This window comes from Periophthalmus magnuspinnatus, chromosome 17 (assembly GCF_009829125.3).
Source record: "Periophthalmus magnuspinnatus isolate fPerMag1 chromosome 17, fPerMag1.2.pri, whole genome shotgun sequence".
Lineage (NCBI taxonomy): Eukaryota > Metazoa > Chordata > Actinopteri > Gobiiformes > Gobiidae > Periophthalmus > Periophthalmus magnuspinnatus.
The window spans coordinates 8,859,447-8,878,636 of NC_047142.1; the positions used below are offsets into that span (position 1 = coordinate 8,859,447).

The following is a 19,190-nucleotide window of genomic DNA, read 5'->3' on the forward strand; positions in this document are numbered from 1 at the left end:
TGGTTTCACTAGAGATAATCTGTCTGTGTGACTGACAGGAGCCCAATAATCCACCACGTGCTAATTTATCTGCTGTGTTTACTGCACACGTGCAGTACGAGCTTTCACTTTTTCACTTTTGTTTAAATCAGATTAGACTTATTTGTATTTTGGGGCGGCTCCACTCACACTCTGGAGCGGGGAGAGTGTAGCGTGAACACAGCCGACCTCGTGTCGACCTGTGCAGTCTGCTGTGACAGCAAAAATGAAACTGGGCAAAAAAGTGTTCAGATCTCTTATATTTGTATGAATGGGCACCGCAAAACTGTTTAATGATGCCTCCGTCTAACGAGGCAATTTGCATCAACTTAATATCAGTGACAGTTTCCTCCTGCCTCTGTCTGCGCAGGTGAGTCTGGGTCTGTCTGCGCAGGTGAGTCTGGGTCTGTCTGTGTCGTTTTCTTTGTTTCTCTGTTGTCACCAGCTCGTACAGTCTCACTTACCAGAATTTAGCCACAGGTGAAAGAAAAGACCACAGTGTAATGAGGAAGTGAGTGTGTTTGTGTGTTTCTGGGGCTCTGTCCTCTTAAACTCCGTTGTTATAGAAATAAGTTTGATGAGCTGATGGACTCTCACGTGGTTCATGGTGTTCGGGGTGAACGATGTGCTCTGTTTGTGAACAAGACTGACCTAAAAGAAAAGTAAACAACTAAATCTAGTGCAGTGGAGTCGCTCCACAGAGCCACGAACATGTGTGAAAATGAACGTGTGAAAGAAAAAGTAAAGCTGCACTTTTCAAAAACATAAAACTGTTTCCAAAAAACTGCTGAGTCATTTGGTAAATCTCTGTTCATCTCCAGCAGTCATTATAAAAAACTGAACAGTCCAACCAAACATAACGTCTGGTCCACACACACATGTTCTAACCCTGCTGCTGACAGAACACTTCAGGAAAACATCACATGAAATAAAACATGAGGAACCAGTGTCTGAAATCAGACATCTGCTCCTCTGTGTGTTTTCTGTCTTTGTGTTTTTATTTACTTTTCTATTGTTTGTTCATGTCTTTTGTTTCTTAATATTGTGTCAGTGCTTTTACTGAGAGGCAGATTTATTCAGATGAATAGAAAAGTTTCAGAATTAATTAAACCATGAGCTTTAAATTGATGTAAATAATTATAAATCATCTTCTGCTTTTTTACATAACATATTTTCACAAATCTTAGGGTCAGTAAATTAAAATAAATTATGCGGGTGCTACAAAAATAAAGTCGGAGCATTTCAACATTAAAGGCACAATTTTACGAGAATAAAATTGAAGCCAGGAAACGTCGTAATATTATGAGAAAAAAGCCGTAATATTATGAGAATAAAGTTGTAGTTTTATGAGAATATAGGCTGCTGTGCATGAATGAGTGACCAGTGCATTATGTCTTTTGGAGAATTTGGGGTTCACGCACAGTGAAATACTGTGTCTTTTAGCCCACCATCACCACACTATCATCAGTCTAGTACTTTGTAGAAAACACTGCAAGTGTTTGAGTTTATTTCGTCGAGGAATCATATGGATTTCATTCAATTTTAGATGACATCCATCCATTTTCTTTTGCTTATCCAGGGCCAGGTCTCAGTCTAAGTGGGGACTTCCCTCCCCCCAGACACGTCCTCCAGTTCCTCTAGTGCAGGGGTGTCAAACACATTTTCACCAAGGGCCACATCAGCAAAATGTCTGCTCTCAAAGGGCCAGATGTAAAATAAATCTAATACTTTTTTTTAAGTTGTTAATTAACAGTTTCTGTATTTCTTACTTATACAAGTTACAAATATTGCATAAGCATTTGCCTAGATGTAAAATATGTCTGTGTAACTGGATATCCCCTGATAAATTGAGATTTTAAAACCATTATACTTTTTAATTTACCCTGTCGAGGGCCACATGAAATGATGTGGTGGGCCACATTTGGCCCCCGGGCCTTGAGTTTGACATATGTGCTCTGGTGGGACCCCAAGGCGTTCCCAGTCCAGACGAGAGACATAGTGTCACAGTTCTGCCTGTTTTCTTGTTTATTCCCAGTCCAGCTTAAGTTCCCATCCTGTTCCAGTCCTTTCTTTGCTGCCTCCCTGTTTTCCCTGTACCTGCTGTTCATTACTAATCAGAGTGTAGCCTATATGTTCTCACTCTGTTCAGTTTGTGTTGCTGGATTGTTGTTTCTTCATTTCATTTGTTTATCTAAAAGACACGCAGGCTCTGTATTTCAAATAAACCTGTTGTATTCACCGAGACCAGGAGTTTGGCTGTGTTCTTTGTGTCGCACGTGAGTCCAGTTTATTACCTGTGTAACATAGTCCCTCCAGCATGTTCTGGGTCTTCTCCGAGGCGGGACATGCCCAGAACACCTCCCCAGGAAGGCGTCCAGGGAGAATGCTGAACAGATGCCTGAGCCACCTCAGCTGGCTCCTCTCGAAGTGGAGGAGCAGCGGCTCCAATCTGAGCCCCTCCCATGTGACCGAACTCCTAAACCCATCTCTAAAGGCCACCCTGTGGAGGAAACCTATTTCTGCCACTTGTATCTGTGACCTTGTCCTTTCTGCAGGTCCTGGCTTGAAGACGCCATCAGGACAATATCATCTACAAACAGCAGAGATGAGATCCTGTGGTTCCCAAACTTCAGTATTTGGTCATCAGACGGCAACTTATTCATATTTTTAGAAACCAACAACAGCTTGTTTCAAATAATTAAGCTTTGAGGATTTACTCAACATATAGAAGTGTCATAATCTTATGGCTCATGGAAGCAGCTTTCTGTGATAAACCTTCACAAACAACTGAACAAACAGCAGACATCTGCATGTACTCTAATGTGGACTCCCTCTAGTGGATGTGTGGAGTACTGCTGTTTTCTCTCAGAGGTTTTTGTTCAGAGTTTTGGTGTTTCCTGTCACTGTGGGCCTCAAAGCACAGTAGTACACAGCAGAGTCTGTCACATCCACATCCTGGATCTTCAGAGAGAAAGAGGTCTCCTTCAACTCAGCATCAAACTTGGGTTTTTTGAACTCCTGTGAATTATCTGTGAATCCAGACTTGAATCTTCTCACCATATATTTTGGAAAGCCCCCATTTTCCTGCTTGTACCAGAACAGACGTGGATCACTGTCCAGTGTTTTAAAAGTGCACTGTATTGTGGCTGTGTGTCCCTGAGGGACAGAGGCGTCTCCTTGTGTCTGGGTCACTGTGTCTTCTCCTTTACACTCTGGGGAAGAACACAGGAGCACAACCAGAGCTGAGAGCAGTGTACACAGGGCAGACTCCATCTTAAAAGCTCAAATCCTCTCAAGTGTCTGTGTCTGCTCCTCTCTTACAGTCTGGCTCCTCCCTCAGGTCTCTCTTGTCACAGCAGTGGTTCAGTGGTTTGTGTGTTCACTCTTCACCTCGGCCCCTGTTCATACTGTTGTCAGGGATGGGTGATATATCGGTATCGGCTGATATTGATATTTGATAACGATATTTACTGTGCTGCTCCATTCTCTGTGTGCTCTTTTTGAACAGACTCAAAATGGAAATAGAAGAGTCACATAGTTTTATCACTGCATGTTTACACAAACATCTAACACATTATTTTATATCCCAGAAAACAAAGTTTATTATTTAAAAAAAATAATAATAAAGTTTGTGATCTTTAACTGAAGATAAGTTTGTGTGACTTGATATAGAATTTAAAAGCTTCATATCGATATGTGCAAATATTATCGGCCACAGAAGCAGGACAAATATTGGATGTTGGTATCAGCTTAAAACTCCATATCGGCCCAAACTGTTGTTGTGTCGTCTGTGCATGAATCCTGTGTGAGTGTTTGGTGTTGGTCGAGGGGGTAGATGGGCTCCTGTCAGTCTGCCCCAGGACAGCTGTGGCTACAGTAGTTTGTTACCACCAGCGAGTGTGGAGAGAATGAATAATGCACAGTAAAGTGTGTTATACAGTGACAGGTGTTATACAGTGACAGGCTGAAAGCATGATTTTTACTTTACTCTTAAATCTTGAGTTGAATACTTTGTGTCTTAAGCATTGAGGTGAACTTCTTTCTCTGTAAGAATTTAACACAAAGTTGTTTTAAGATGTCTTCACTAGAACCAGCCGCTTTGGTCACATGATATTGGTATTCCTCTTCACGTTGACAAGAGGTCTAGTAATCCATCTTTTACTGACATATTCTACCTCTCTGTAAACAGCTAACTATACATCCCTTTGTGACCTTGTACGGACAGAATGTAAAATGAGTTAGGTCCTTATAAGACCTGTCTTCTGTAGATAGTAGCGTAATGGAGCTTTAAGTACTGGAAAACTCCTCTGAAACGCAACGCATGTGCCTGCTGTCTGTAACTTCATTCATCTCATGAGATAAACTTCTTTCAACTCTCTACCTGGTCTGCAATCTCGTTCTTCACTATTACACAGGTGTTATACAGTGACAGGTGTTATACAGTGACGGGGGGGCTTTCCTGAAGTCTTCCATCATGTCCGTTCTCTTCTGATCATGAGCTCCAGGTTGTTGTCACTGTCCCAGGTCACCAGCCGGTCCATCTCTCTCCTGTTGGGTGATGGAGTGACTTAGTGACTTAACAATAATAATAATAATAATAATAATAATAATAATAACACTGGGTTACAAAAAAATTTTTTTTTTTAATTTTCTGTGTTTTTTCAACTGAATTAGGACCATTTTGCACTGCAGAATCCAAAAATTATATCAATTTTTCTCAATCAGGTCAGGTTTTGATGCTAATTTGATTTAGAAAAATCCATTCTTCTGTCTAAATTGATTACAATTTTGTGACATTATCAGTTGATTTTCTTTAATATTTCTCATCCAAAAAATGTTTTAGGAGATAAAAAATAGTTTTCTAACAGAATGTATTAATTAAATGTTACGTTATGTTAATTGATAAAGGTAAGTACATGTAAATTGGAACGTTACGTTATCATTGTGCAAAATTCAGGACATGAACTTCTGTTTTTATGAACCCCTTGAATGCTCAGCAGCATGGATGTCTCTCTTCAGAGTCCAACAGTAATCAGCCATCATGACTGCATCCCAGCGTCCCTGATACCTGGTCTCCATCTCTTTTATGTCCTGATGGAATCTCTCCACCTGCTCATCACTCAGTGATCCCAGATTCTCAGGAAACCTGAACATTTAGCTCCTTTTGGGAAAAAGGATGTGGAGCATCATCATTAAAACCACACTGGAGGAATCTTTGTCACTGATGTCAGGAACTTCTCAAAAGACAGGTACTGGAATTTCATCACAGTGAGCTACAGGACGACGTGCTGATTCACGGTCAGGATACTTGAGGCTGCTACGGTTCTTTCTGTTGATCCCAGTCACATCAATAGTACAGAAGTAGCAGTCAGTGACATGGTTTGTCGGCTCTCTCCAAACCATGGGAATTCCAAACTTCAGACAACTCTTCTTGCCTTTAGTCCACTGACGCAGACACTCGGTGCATGACTTGCATACCATGTGTGGCGCCCAAGCTTCATCTTGGTCACCAAGTTTAATCCCAAAATAAGCATGGTAAGCACGCTTTATGAAACTTGTGACTTGATTCCTGTTAGGAACATTGGTGTAGCCATTTCATTCACTTGTAATATAAAAAAAACAAAACAACAATTAGTCATAAGTTGGCACATGCAAAATCTTCAGAATTTGTTTATAGCGAGAAATTTAACAGAATTTTGTATCATATGACGTGAAAATACTCATACATGTAAACAAAATCGTTAAAAAACAAATATGTAGCTTAGTTCAGAAAGTTGACCTGATTGAGCAAAACCAATATGATTTTTGGATTCATCAAATCAGCAAAGAAAATCTTGGACAATAAATTTAGTGTTGACCAGTGTAATAATAATAATGATAACAATAATAATAATAATAATAATAATAATAATAATAATAATAATAATAATAATAATAATAATAATAATAATAAGTATTATTATTATTATTATTATTATTATTATTATTATTTATATTATTATTATTATTTAATTATGTATACATTTACATATAAGTGTGTGTGCATGTGTGTGTGGGGGGGTTGGGGGGTGTGTGTGGGGGTGTGTGTGTGTGTGTGTGCGGGGGTGTGTGTGGGGGTGTGTGTGTGGGTGTGGGGGTGTGTGTTCATGTGTGTGTGTGGGGGGGGGCGTGTGTGTGTGTGCATGTGGGGGTGGGTGTGGGGGTGTGTGTGCATGTGTGTGTGTGGGGGGGACACACACATATTTACACATGTGTGTGTGTAAATATGTATAAACCCCGTGTTCCCGGACGTGTCAGAGCGTTGCTATGGTGATGTGCCGTGTCAGAACCCTAGTTGTAGAGGGCTGTAAAGACACAAACTCGGCTCATTTCTCAACTAGTCAGCGAACTGAAAGCACCTTTTCTGTCAGCTCCTGACTTTACACAGCATTAGTTCAAAACTCCTCCAAAACTACTCAGCTTCCTAAACAGATTTTTGAGTACTACAGGTGAATATGATTGTTGCATTTGTTTATGCACATACACGTTGACTTAACCATGATCTGAAGTGTACCAAAGACGTGAAAGCAAATTTCTCAGATATTTCTTTGCCATATCAATTTTAACTTTGTTGACAGTGTTGTGAGCACATTTTTAGACTGGTTTTAGGAATTTCATAGCAGTACATTTCATTAAAATTCATTTAGTTTACAGTAATCTAGTGTTTACTGCAGAAAGTTGAGATCAGAATGTGAACTAAAGCTACAATTGTAGCCTGGTTTAACTTAACTTAAACTTGAATAACCTACTATTTCTTCTATTTTAGAAAGATTTTTGTTATATTTAGACAAATATGTATATATTTGACAATTATGTAAATGAACAGTAACACATCTTGAAGTGTAGTTGATTGCAGGCCCTTTACTGTCTTATGTAGAAGATACAGATTAGATTCACTTTTTATAACTTTAATCATGAACGACATGTGCATACTACTACAAGTTTGACCTTAAAACAACACAAAACACATCAACATCGTCTTTACTTTAAACACGGTATTAAAATGCATTTGTTTCCATTGCAGATTCACCTCTGTCTGTCGCTCAAAGAGCCCAACATTAGAGATCATGTCTCTCCTGAGTGCCCCGCGAGAGTATGAACTCATCCCGGAAATGGCCCACACTGAGTCCACCACAGAGCTGGACCTTACTCCTGTGTCCATGGACCCTACTCCTGTGTTAGACGTCCCTCCTCCCAAGTCTCCGCACTGTCGAGGGATGAGAAAACGCAAAATTTCTGGTGATGAGGGTCCTGGATCCAAACGCCCTGCCCTTTCTTCTGTGTCCATGAGCCCCAACCCTGTGTCCATGGACTCTCCTCTGTCCATCGACCCTCCTCCTGTGTCTGTGGACCCCACTTCTCTGTCCATCGACCCTCATCCTGTGTCCGTGGACCTCACACCTGTGTCCATGGACCCTACTCCTGTGGTAGACGTCCCTCCTCCCAAGTCTCCGCACTGTCGAGGGACGAAAAAACGCAAAATTTCTGGTGATGAGGGTCCTGGGTCCAAACGCCCGCACCTCTCTTCTGTGTCCATGAGCCCCAATCCTGTGTCCGTGGACCCTCCTGTGTCCATCGACCCTTCTCCTATGTCCGTGGACCCCACTCCTATGTCCATCGACCCTACTCTTGTGTTTGAGACCCTTGGATTTGAGGTCCTGGACTTTATGCTTGAGGGGCCTGGCTCTTTGGTTGAGGCCCATGATACTGCGTTGGAGCCCCCGCCCCAGACAACAGCCCCGCCCCAGACAACAGCCCGGCTCCAGGAGGCTGTCACACCACAGCAGAGAAAGGCGTCACAGTGGAAAGAGAATGTCCAGCCTGCACATATTGGGTGAGTTTATCGACATTGTGTAACTGATTTGACGATGTGTTTGACAGAGATAATTAACATGTGAAATGTGATTCTCGCAGATTCCCAAATATGGGCAACACCTGTTACCTAAATGCCACCCTCCAAGCCCTGATGACAGATGTGGCCTTCATGAACAACGTTGAGGCTCAGGAGATTGTCTGGAGCCGACGTCAAGAGGCAGTGCTGCTGAGGTAAGATGGAGTCAGGTCAAACATTTGTCATTATTTTTAAAAGGTTTCTTGTTTTGTCAGGATGCTCATGAGTTCCTCACTGCTGTGCTGAACCAAATCCAGCAGCTGGCGCCTTCTCTGCAGAGCACTGCCTTTACCCAGGGCACCACCTACACCTGCCCAGTGGACAAACACCTAAGGTTTGAGATGGACAACACCAGGACCTGTAGGAGGTATGTACACACCACACTACAATCACAAGAATGGACAGAACAACAGTGCAAAACCATCAAACACATTAATATAGTTGTTTTATTAGAAAGTTGTCATGCTGCCGTATGTTTTAAAGGACATAGATGAGCATGATTGACTTTTTTGATCTTTTAACCATGTTATAACACTCTTCCCTTGTCAAACACATACCTGGAGTCATATTTTGAATTCTTGTTTAATAAATCTACTCCCTCCAAGCCCCATAAAAACCCATGATTTTGAAATTCTAAGTTTTGGGATGCAACCACAACAATGGTACGATAAAGATATCCATTGATGATATGAATAGATGTGGAGGCTGGGTAGAGACTCAGGATGGAGGCTCTGTCTCAGGCGCTTAGCCCAGTCGATTCAGGACCCCCCTCTCTCTGTAGATGGTGAAGTCTTTAGGCTGAAAAATGAACAAGAGATAAGGGGTGGGAGGAGGGTTTGAGAGAGCGAAGATTTAGAGGTGTGACTGAGGTGAGCTGTGGTTCACCAGAGAGGAGCAGGAGGAGGTTGAGGCTTGGCTGCTGCTGTCAGGTCATTTTGGTCTTAAAATTTTCAGACCAATGAGGCATCTTCTTCATGAAATGTGTTTGTTTCTGCAGGTGTGGTGAGGGCTCATCCAGGAAGGAGTACTTTACAAATCTCTCCCGGGACCTGGTCCCTGGACACTCCATCGAAGAACTTCTGGAGCACCATTTGGAGGTAAGCACTGAAAGGCCAGTTTTTCTGGTACCAATGTTCTCTTTGTTTTAATATGTTTTGTAAATAATCCCATGTTTCTCTGTGTGTGATTTAGGAGACCGAGCTGGAGTACAGGTGTGAGTGTGGAGGCACCGTGTCCAGTCTTGGAGTGAAGTTTGCCTCTTTGCCAAAGTAAGTGATACATGAAAATCTATTAAATACAATGCAAAAATAACTTAAGTGAGTTTAGAAGAATTAAGAATGAACTTAATTATGTTCTTCTTTCCACAGTGTCCTCATTTTACATCTGAAGAGGTTTACGTTCAGCTCCAACTACCAGCTGCAGAAGGTGAACTGTCCCATTCACCTGAACAGAGATCTGATAGTTGGATCGTTTCAGGGTTTTGGCTTGTATCGGTTGATCAGCATCGTCTCTCACCTGGGACCCACAGCCGACATAGGTAAGAGTTTCTTTATATTTGTATGTAAATCTTTACAATGTTGCAAATAGATTTTTAAAATTAATTCTTAACTTGCATGGTGTGTTTTGTCAGGACACTACATCTGTGACGGCCTGGACCCTGACGACCGCCCCCTGGAGCCCACAGATTGGTGGCTCACGTACAATGACCTGTGCGTGAGCCAGAGCACAGGGAGAGAGTGCTGCCAGAGGAGGGAAAGCACTTCATACATCCTCCTCTACCAACAGGTGGATGTCTAGAGGAACCAGGAGTGTGGTTTCTTCGGGAGCATATCCTTTAAGTGGTGCCCAGCTCATATGATCCAGTGTGTGGCCTGTATCATGTGCCCGCCACACACTTCAGGATCATTTGGCCCATTTAGGACCCAATTTGCTTCCCCGTGACCCGACTTTGGATTTTTGTATGTGATTTTTGAATTGAAGTGCATGAGCTCGGGGCTTATACTCACGCCTCACAGGTTTGTATGTGCACAGGTGTGTAAGGAGCTGTATCTAACCTGTTTTTTAAAAAGGTGCTGCCATCACATACAAGTTTTTCTCACTCTCAGTATATGGACAGACCATGCCTCATGTCGCCTCCCCGCCTGGCCCTCCTCCTCGCCTGGCTCTCATCCTCCTCGCCCGACTCTCCTCCTCCTCACCTGGCCGATTTTTCTTTTTTCTGTTTGTTTTTGTGTGTAGGCAGCACGGTGGCTGAGTGGCAACACTCATGCCTCACAGCAAGAGGGTTTGGTTCGATCCCCGGGTCGCCCAGGCCTTTCTGTGTGGAGTTTTTCATGTTTCTCCCCGTGTCTGGATGGGTTTCCTCCGGGTACTCCGGTTTCCCCCATCAACCAAAACATGAACGCCTTCTTCTTCTTCTTGCCTCCTTCAAGACAACTGTTGTTGTGATTTTGGGCGTTACAAAAATAAATGAATTGAATTGAATTGAGTTCATGTGAAAGCTCACATGAGGCATGGTCTGTCCATAATTCACTCACTGAGCTGCAGAGGCTGCACTAGCACTGATTCATGATTAGCTGCAGGTGCTGGGGTTTAAGTAGTGACAGTTCAAATCAGAGAGAGAGTCCTTTTAGATTTAAGATGACAGGATTTCAACACTGAAACTGGCAAGATGCATCTTGCTGGCGACACAATGAAATGTAACCAGCAGATGGCGCTGGTGTAAGAGATCACCATGTGCTTTGCTCTGTTGTCCTATAATAGGTTGACTTCATCTGTCCCTCTGCTGTTTGGGGAGTGACTCTTCTTTGATGACCCGTCACCTGGCTGGATGACCCCTGACCCCTCACCTGGCTGGATGACTTCAGCATACCTGGCTAAACAAAGGATGAATTAAAATAAAAAATAATAAAATAAATAAATACATAAATGATGGGTTGCCCTCTCTTATCTCTGTGGACCTTGACTATAAGGATTGAACTTTCCAACTTGTTCAAAATGCAGCAGCGACACATAAAAAGTGTAAAACCCATCACCCGGTGCTGGAGTCACTTTGTTGGCTTCTGCCCAGTTTAGTTACATTTAAAATTGTCCTCACATATAAAGTCATAAAGGACATGGCCCCATCCTATTTGCAAGATGCTATAGTATTATCCAAATAGAGCACTTTGTTCTCAAAATGCTGGACGTTGTTCCCAGTGTGTCTAAAGCAGTGTGTGCACTGCACGATTTTGGGCATCTGCAACGAAAGAGCAACCATGAGCTATGACTGATATAAAGTGTGTGATATTTTGTATCTTGCTCGTAGAGTGAGGCCTCCTCCTCAGTAACAGCAGCCCCACTTTAATTTACTGTTACAAACCTGTCCTGGGGCCTAAACATGGCCTCAGTGAAGTCAATGGGCCGTGCTCAGTGGTGCTTATCGCTAGTTTAGCCCATGGATCTATGGCAGTGAGGCCACGGATCATGGATCTATAAAAATAAATGGGGTTAAAGTCCCACTGTGGGACATCACATTAGAACAGAGTTAGAGAAAAGAGACACATTCTGAGAAAAGTGCATTTATTTCAGCTGTGCATTTTATAAACGGCAACACACAAAACACAAACAATAAAACACTTTAAAACTCAAAAACTGTCCAATAAGAGCAGAGGAACCTGCAGAGAGGACATCCAATCAGAGCAGAGGAGCAGAGAAGATGTCCAATCAGAGCAGAGGAGCAGAGAGGACGTCCAATCAGAGCAGAGGAGCAGAGAGGACGTCCAATCAGAGCAGAGGAGCAGAGAAGACGTCCAATCAGAGCAGAGGAGCAGAGAGGACGTCTAATAGAGGCAGAGGAGCAGAGGGTGGTCAGTTGGACTCTGAACTGCTCTCTGATTGGCTCCTGAGCCTCAATCGGACTCTGATTGGCTGGACTCTTCACTTCGTCGTCCTCTTCGTCCTCGTCATCATCGTTCTCTTCGTCCTCGTCATCATCGTTCTGAAACAAACAGGAAGTGAGGAGGCGTGTCATTTTAAAACCACGTTCCATCAACTCAAACTTTCAAATATTCCAATCCAATATGGAATTTTGAGCCGATACAATATCCCATATTTGTCTTAAAAAGGAGCTACAATCCCATCTGAACCTGTGTTGCCAGTACCTTAACCTGCAGATAGACGACACAAACAAGTTTGTCGTTCTTAGTATATAGGCCATGGCTCATGTGAAAGCTCAGAACCTCCATAATTCACTCACTGAGCTGCAGGGGCAGGGGTTTTAGTAGTGACCGTTCAGATCAGAGAGAGTTCTTTTAGATTTAAACTGGATTTCAGCGTTGAAACTGGCAACACAAATGAGAGACTCATGTGAGGCTCATTCTGCTTTCTGTTTGGATAAATCATCTTGAACCAAAACAACACATTTTAACATAAGTAAATGACATGTTCAATGTTTTTGTAACTAAGAATAAATCAGTATTACAACTGTTACCAGTAAAAGCTATATTTGATTTGAACACGTTTACCTCGTGTCTGGGGACACAGAGAAGTAGAGCGTATGGAATTTAAAATATAAATCTTACACACTGTTCCTTTGAGATTTTACAATCCACTAGAAGGCCCACGAGGCCCATTGTAGTAAAGTTCACAAATAAAGAAGGTGAAGTTTGTGCGTTATTGTTTCATGTGGCTAGGCCCAGTAATTACAGAGATATTAACCATAAATAACCAACACATCTGATTGGTCTACAGATTCTATCACATGTTTTGACCAATGAGAGTGGAGAAAAGTGGTGACCTCATCGTTGCTGTCGCTGCTTGTCTCGTCGTCGTCGTCAGAGTCTGACGAGTCCTTCCGGTCCGAGTCCGAGTCTGAAACGTCCTACTGAGAACACACAGACACACGCACACAGGGTTTACAGACTTTGTGAGGACATGATGTTTACTTTGATTAATTTAATAGAGGCTGATCCTAAACTTTAAAAAAGGGAATATTTTACTCCTTTTGGTAATACCTGCCAACATGTACCATATTTAGATCACTGTGTTACCTTTTACCATTTTGAAAATGCTGTACTTACAGGAAGTCCCGAGTCATGGGATGTAACTCTCTCCAAACATCTACGATACCCATTTCCACCATCATATCCTTCATTTGCTTAGCTATTCCATTTTTTGGTGGGCCTCCTGTTGACGTATCTAGTTGTGGGTCGAAACTCTGATTTAGGTCTCCTCCTGCAATCAGTATTCCCTCCCCCTCAGCTGTCATCAAATCAAATAGATGTCTGTAAAACGTCCATTCAGACCCCGGAGGTGCATATATATTCAAAAAGCAAATGAATATCCCCACTAGTCTCCCTTTAACCATTACATTTCATCCCTCTTTATCACTAACAACTATACAACAAATATTTCTTTTACAGATATCAGGATCCTGTGGGTTTCTGTGATGCAGCATATACCTGAGAATATCCACTTCTCTTTAATTTGTCATGCTCTTTTTCTGTCAAGTGAGTTTCCTGTAGAAAAGCTAATCCCACCCTCTCCTTTTTCATCCTGCTTAGAATTTTACTTCTTTTAATTGTATGAAGATATTTTCACCAGATTGTTTTGTAAAGCCATATTTTAAATGTGTGTATTTGCGATTATTCCTCATGCTACAACCACAACACAGAACAAAGAACATAACCTTGCTTTGAAACGTAAAGCAATAATAAAGTAACTTCCATCCATGAGGTCTCTTCCTTGGTCCTAAATGAGCACGACAAAGGCTCAGGGGGATAGACTCTGGATTTAAACCACCAGAGGGCCCCCATGGTATAAAAAGTCAAATTCAACTTGCATTTACTGGCAGATCAGAGAAAATAAGTCCCGACTACGTGTTAATGTCATGGAGATTTACAGTGAACATTACAACATTTGTATTTTACACCTCACTTTAATTCACTTTGATTTGAGTCAATAACAACAGTCACTTGACCGGGTCCGGTGCTGATCTCCTGAAAGCGTCCAGTTTTTGCTTAAACCCCGGTCTTGCATCCGCCTGATGTCCTCCACTCGCTGCTCTGCCTGCGCCCCATGTTAAGCGCTTCATCCTCTCAAACACATCCTCCACCGGTGTCACCACAGTCACCTGGTAGCCCCTCGTGGCCATGTCCTTGGTCGCCTCTGCTGCTGTGTTGTACATCTGCGTCCCTTCATCATAAAACACCCGGAGCCTTGCTGGAAATGGCTTTGGAAGTGTATTTTCCTTTCTTCGAGCACTTTCTTTGCCTCCGTATATTCTTTCCGCTGCATCAAAATCTCCGGTGCATAATCATGATCAATGGTTACTCTCCTCCCCTCATACATGAAGCCCCATTTCTGTCACGCTGCCATAATGATCGCTTCTTTGCTTCTGTAACTTAACAGCTTTACCACTATCGATCTTGGCGGGGCGTCTTTAGGTGGTCTCGCGACCCCCGCGCGGTGGGCTCTTTCGACGTTGAGTTCAAGTGGTGGCGTAAAGCCCAGGTTCTCTTTTAGGAGGGACTCAATAAAGGCAATCATCGACTGGGCCCCATCTTCTTCCCCTTCCTTCACACCGTGAATTCTGATATTATCCCTTCTGGAGCGTCCCTCTTGGTCAGTCAGCCTGTCCATGAACTGCTTCTGTATTTTCAAAAGCTCCAGAGTGGCGTCCTCAATATTTTGAGTGCACTCCTCAGACTCCATTATGCATTCCTCTGCTTCTGCGACGCAAGTGTTTGTCTTTTTAATGTCCTCTTTCAACTCCTTGAACGATTCTACGGGTTCATGCTGAAAATCCTTTATTTCATGGAGTACTTTTTGTAGATCTGACATGTTATGAGGCATGTGTCCCTTGTCCGCTAGCGTGGTTGCTGCTATTAGCGTTGTAGCTGCTAGCTCAAACTGGCTTTCCAACTTGTTCGATGTCTTCTCCTGTGTTACGTTCAGTCCTCTTTGTTCTCCCTCTTGTCATAGTAGTCTCCCCTTTGGTGATATTCAACATTTGGTTTGGTAAAATCAGAAAAGGATGGTCCTCGAGTTTTTTTTTAAAACTTCAGCAGGGGAACCATCTCCCTAAGCTGCCGCCATGTCTTAAACCCACCTGGAAGTCCCGTATTTGATGTGATTTTAATAAAATTTTGAATTTAATAATTGACTATGAGCCTATCCAGGGACAACAGATGGAAACTAGCCTGTGTCTATAATCTGACATATTTACATATGATACATATCTTCAATAATATGTACTGCCCTTTTTTCAAATAAATAAGTTCATAAACTATTTTTGGTTTGCCCCAGGGTTTTGTTCTCGGCCACCTTCTCTTCATCACTTTCCTTCTTCACCTTGGGTGATATTTTCCATAAATTTAACATTCATTTTCACTGCTTCAGAGATGACTCCCTCCCAGCTCTGCCTTTCCAGTAAACTCACCTCCACAATCCACCCTCCTCCTTCTGCCTTTCAGAGATCACAAACTGGTTCACCTCAAATTTGATCAAATTTAACAGTGATATGACTGAATTTCTTCTTGTTGAAACTAAATCCACCCGTTCTAAAGTTAACAGTTTGTCCCACTGACAACTCTACTGTGCCCCCTGCCCTCAGGTCAAGAGTCTGGGTGTCATCCTCAACAGCTGTCTATCCTCACAGTCACACATCAGTATCATCGTTCGGTCCGTGTGTGTGGCGATCGAGGGATTAACAATTTACAATATTGATAGAAAACAAGTGTAGATATAACACCACCCCAAATCTAGTTTGAGGAATAGAACCTAAGTATAAGGCGCACAGGTGAGTTATCAAAATAACATTTTTTTTTTTTTAACATATTAAACAAATTTTTTTTTAATTTCATTAACAATAACTAAAATATATTAAATCTGGATTCACACATACACACTTTCATTAAAAGGGTTGAGTTGGAGAGCGAACACACGAACCATTGAGCCACTTCTGCGACAAGGGAGGAGCCAGACTGTAAGAGAGGAGCAGACACAGACACTTGAGAGGATTTGAGCTTTTAAGATGGAGTCTGCCCTGTGTACACTGCTCTCAGCTCTGGTTGTGCTCCTGTGTTCTTCCCCAGAGTGTAAAGGAGAAGACACAGTGACCCAGACACAAGGAGACGCCTCTGTCCCTCAGGGACACACAGCCACAATACAGTGCACTTTTAAAACAACTTCCAGCAGTCCAACTCTGTTCTGGTACAAGCAAGAAGGACGAGGAGCTCCTGAATACATGATGAAGAAAAGTAAAGCAGGATCAGACTGGATTTCAACAACAAAATGTCCAGCGTTCAATGAAGAGCGATTTGAAGTTGTTGTTTTGAAGAGTTTGCACACACACACACACACACACCCCAACAAACAAACACACACACAAACACACAAAAAACAGAATGTCTCACTACTAAGCATCCCGTGCGGCGGCAGCAGCAGCAGCTGCTAGGTTGACGATGAAATAAGAAAAAAACAAAACAAAACATCAAGAACAAATAAAAAGAACTACATAAAATTAAGAAATCCCTCCAACTTCTTCCAACTACTTCCCTCTGGCAGGAGGCTACGGTCCATTGGGACCAGAACCTCTCGCCATAAGAACAGTTTCTTCCCCTCTGCAGTTTGTCTCATGAACACTTTATAATATTTGCACAAAACTGGACACTTTATAACACCGGTCACTTTAATAAGTCACTTTAACCATCATCTAAATACGCTTCATGAGACTTCCTCGTCTTATTTTTTCGGGTGACTTTACCTCCGTCTATATCCGCCTTTCTTTTCATCCCTGTTAAAATGTTTTCCATAGTGTCTCTTTAGCAAAAGTGTTTCTTGTTCACTGCCCTGTGTCACGATCTGTTCGCTCTCTCCTGCTCTTTGCTGTGCGCGCGCTGCGTACGCATCGTACGCATCGTACGCATCATTAGCATCATTAGCATCATTAGGAGTCTTCACTCCACATCGGCCACATCGGCTAAAACTCTGGTAGCGGCGCATGAGGAGCCTGTCAATGACGTGGATAAGCTGAGCAAACACGTATGTGAATCACATAATTGTCTGGAGCAGCTCGTCCCCGGTCACACTCACTGACTCACATTGAAAAATAGCGCAGAATGAATTGTTGTGTGTTTATTTTATTTTCAATTCCGGTTCGATTTTTTTGTGCGCAGCACAGACTTTCTGTGCGCGGAGACCGTGTCAGCAGTGCGCAATTGCGCACGCGCGCAGCTTAGAGGGAACAGTGCTCACTGGCATGTTGGAGCGTGTTTACTACTTGATTTTTGCCATTTTCCGGTTTTAGAAAGGGGTTTTAATGAGTCCCTCGCCAGGACATTGTCCCAGGCTCGGGCCTAACAAGCTAACTGCTGTCATGGTAACCAGATACATTCCATGGTTGCTAATAGTTGCATATAGCATATTGCATACAGAAGCTAAGCTAACTAGCTAATAGCGTCGAACTGATCGGCTAATTCTTCATTTGTTTGTCAGCAGAACATGAACTCAAAGGGCCTCAAGTTCAACCACTTCAGCTCTCAGCATGTCCCAGGTCAGATGACTTTACCTTTTTACTATACTTTACCTACATTTAGACATTTAATTTATATATTAAATATTAAATATATTCTGCTTAATGCTAGTAGTTATTAGCTAACTGTGAGTCAAATGTTGCTGTCACTTGATGTCCGTGCCAATTGGGTAGAGTTGGCCACAAATTTTACTAATAAGATTAAGAATAACCTAAGAAATTTGTCAAGTAGTAAAGAGTATTTATACTAATAAGAATTTGGGGAAACTACTACTGAAGACTACTACTGTTAGTAGTTATTAGCTAACTGTGAGAATCAAATGTTGCTCCCTTGATGTCTGTGCAAATTGGTTAGAGTTGGTAACAAATTGTACTAACAAATTTCTTCGGTTATTCGTAATCTTATTAAGTAGTAAAAAGTATTTATACTAATAAGTATTTGGGGAAACTACTACTGAAGAGTGGTGCAAGAAACACAAATGTTCAAATCATTTCATTTTGTCACCATAAATCTTTTGTCACTTGTTGACTGTTACTTCAAACTAATATTAAGTTGGAGTAAAGATAGTAAAATGTAACTGAGTACTACACATCTCTGCTTATAGACTTCCTCACAGTGGGAAAAGTCATAGGTGCAGGGCTGGTGAGGCTTCTATTTATTCAACGTAAGTGAGTTGACAGTGTTTACCTCTCTTTTCACCATGTAAAACCATAACAACAAACCTAAAATTAAATCAAAACAAGCTAACCGCTGTCATGGTAACCAGATACATTCCATGGTTGCTAATAGTTGCATATATAAGCCCTTACATTCCGATTTTCTGCCATTTTCTCTCTGCACTCGGAGAAAGAAGCTAAGCTAAGCTAACTAGCTAATAGCACCAAGCTAATCGGCTAATTCTTCATTTGTTTTTCAGCGGATCTTGAACTCAAAGGGCCTCAAGTTCAACCACTTCAGCTCTCAGCATGTCCCAGGTCAGATTACTTTACTTTTTACTATACTTTACCTACATTTAAACATTTAATTTATGCACAAAATATTGAATATATTCTGTTTAATGCTAGTAGTTATTAGCTAACTGTGAGAGTCAAATGTTGTTCCCTTGATGTCTGTGCAAATTGGTTAGAGTTGGCCACAAAATGTATTAACACATTTCTTGGGTTATTCTTAATCTTATTAAGTAGTAAAGAGTATTTATACTAATAAGTATTTGAAACTACTACTGAAGAGTGGTGCAAGAAACACAAATGTTCAGACCATTTGATATTGTCAAGATAAAGCTTTTGTCACTTGTTGAATGTTACTTCAAACTAAATATTAAGTTGTTCAAAAAGTAAACTACACATCTACACATCTCTGCTTATAGACTTCCTCACAGTGGGAAAAGTCATAGGTGCAGTTTCTTGAATGAAAATTCACAGTGTAAAAAAATTCAAATGTGAGAAATTCAGTTTTGAAAAAATTGGGTTCAGCCCACAATGGCCGACATCCTGTAGGGTTTAGGGTGAAGTCATAATATAATTTTTTACGTGTCTTGACATGTTCTATGTTTGTACCAGATTTCATTTGTCTATGATGAAAAAGGTCTCTCATTGCCGTAATGTATTTTGATTTTTGAGGTGGCGCTTTTGAGTCATTTTGATACATACATTTTTTTTGAACATCAAAATAATGCATTTTTCACCAACCTTGAATTTTGGGTCTAATAAAACTGACTTTTTGTTAAC

The 19,190-nt window shown here is 41.7% G+C and overlaps 1 protein-coding gene and 1 gene segment (V, D, J or C); both read right to left on the minus strand.

The window, feature by feature from the left end:
• Positions 1–2,883: 2,883 nt before the first annotated feature.
• Positions 2,884–3,291, minus strand: LOC129457027 (T cell receptor alpha variable 38-2/delta variable 8-like). The segment is given in 1 exon segment: positions 2,884–3,291. A coding segment is annotated over 1 exon segment (408 nt).
• Positions 3,292–11,773: 8,482 nt separating this feature from the next.
• ubtfl (upstream binding transcription factor, like) overlaps positions 11,774–19,190 on the minus strand; it is a 191,654-nt gene continuing 184,237 nt past the window's right edge. Inside the window, exons 19-20 of one of the 2 annotated variants that reach the window (XR_008649060.1) lie at positions 12,726–12,812; positions 11,893–11,927 (exon numbers count right to left, since the gene is read on the minus strand). The gene's annotated coding sequence lies outside the window, so the exon portion shown is untranslated. Of the gene's footprint in view, positions 11,838–11,892; positions 11,928–12,725; positions 12,813–19,190 lie in introns of those variants that run through there. The other variant, XR_008649059.1, reaches the window with a different exon arrangement.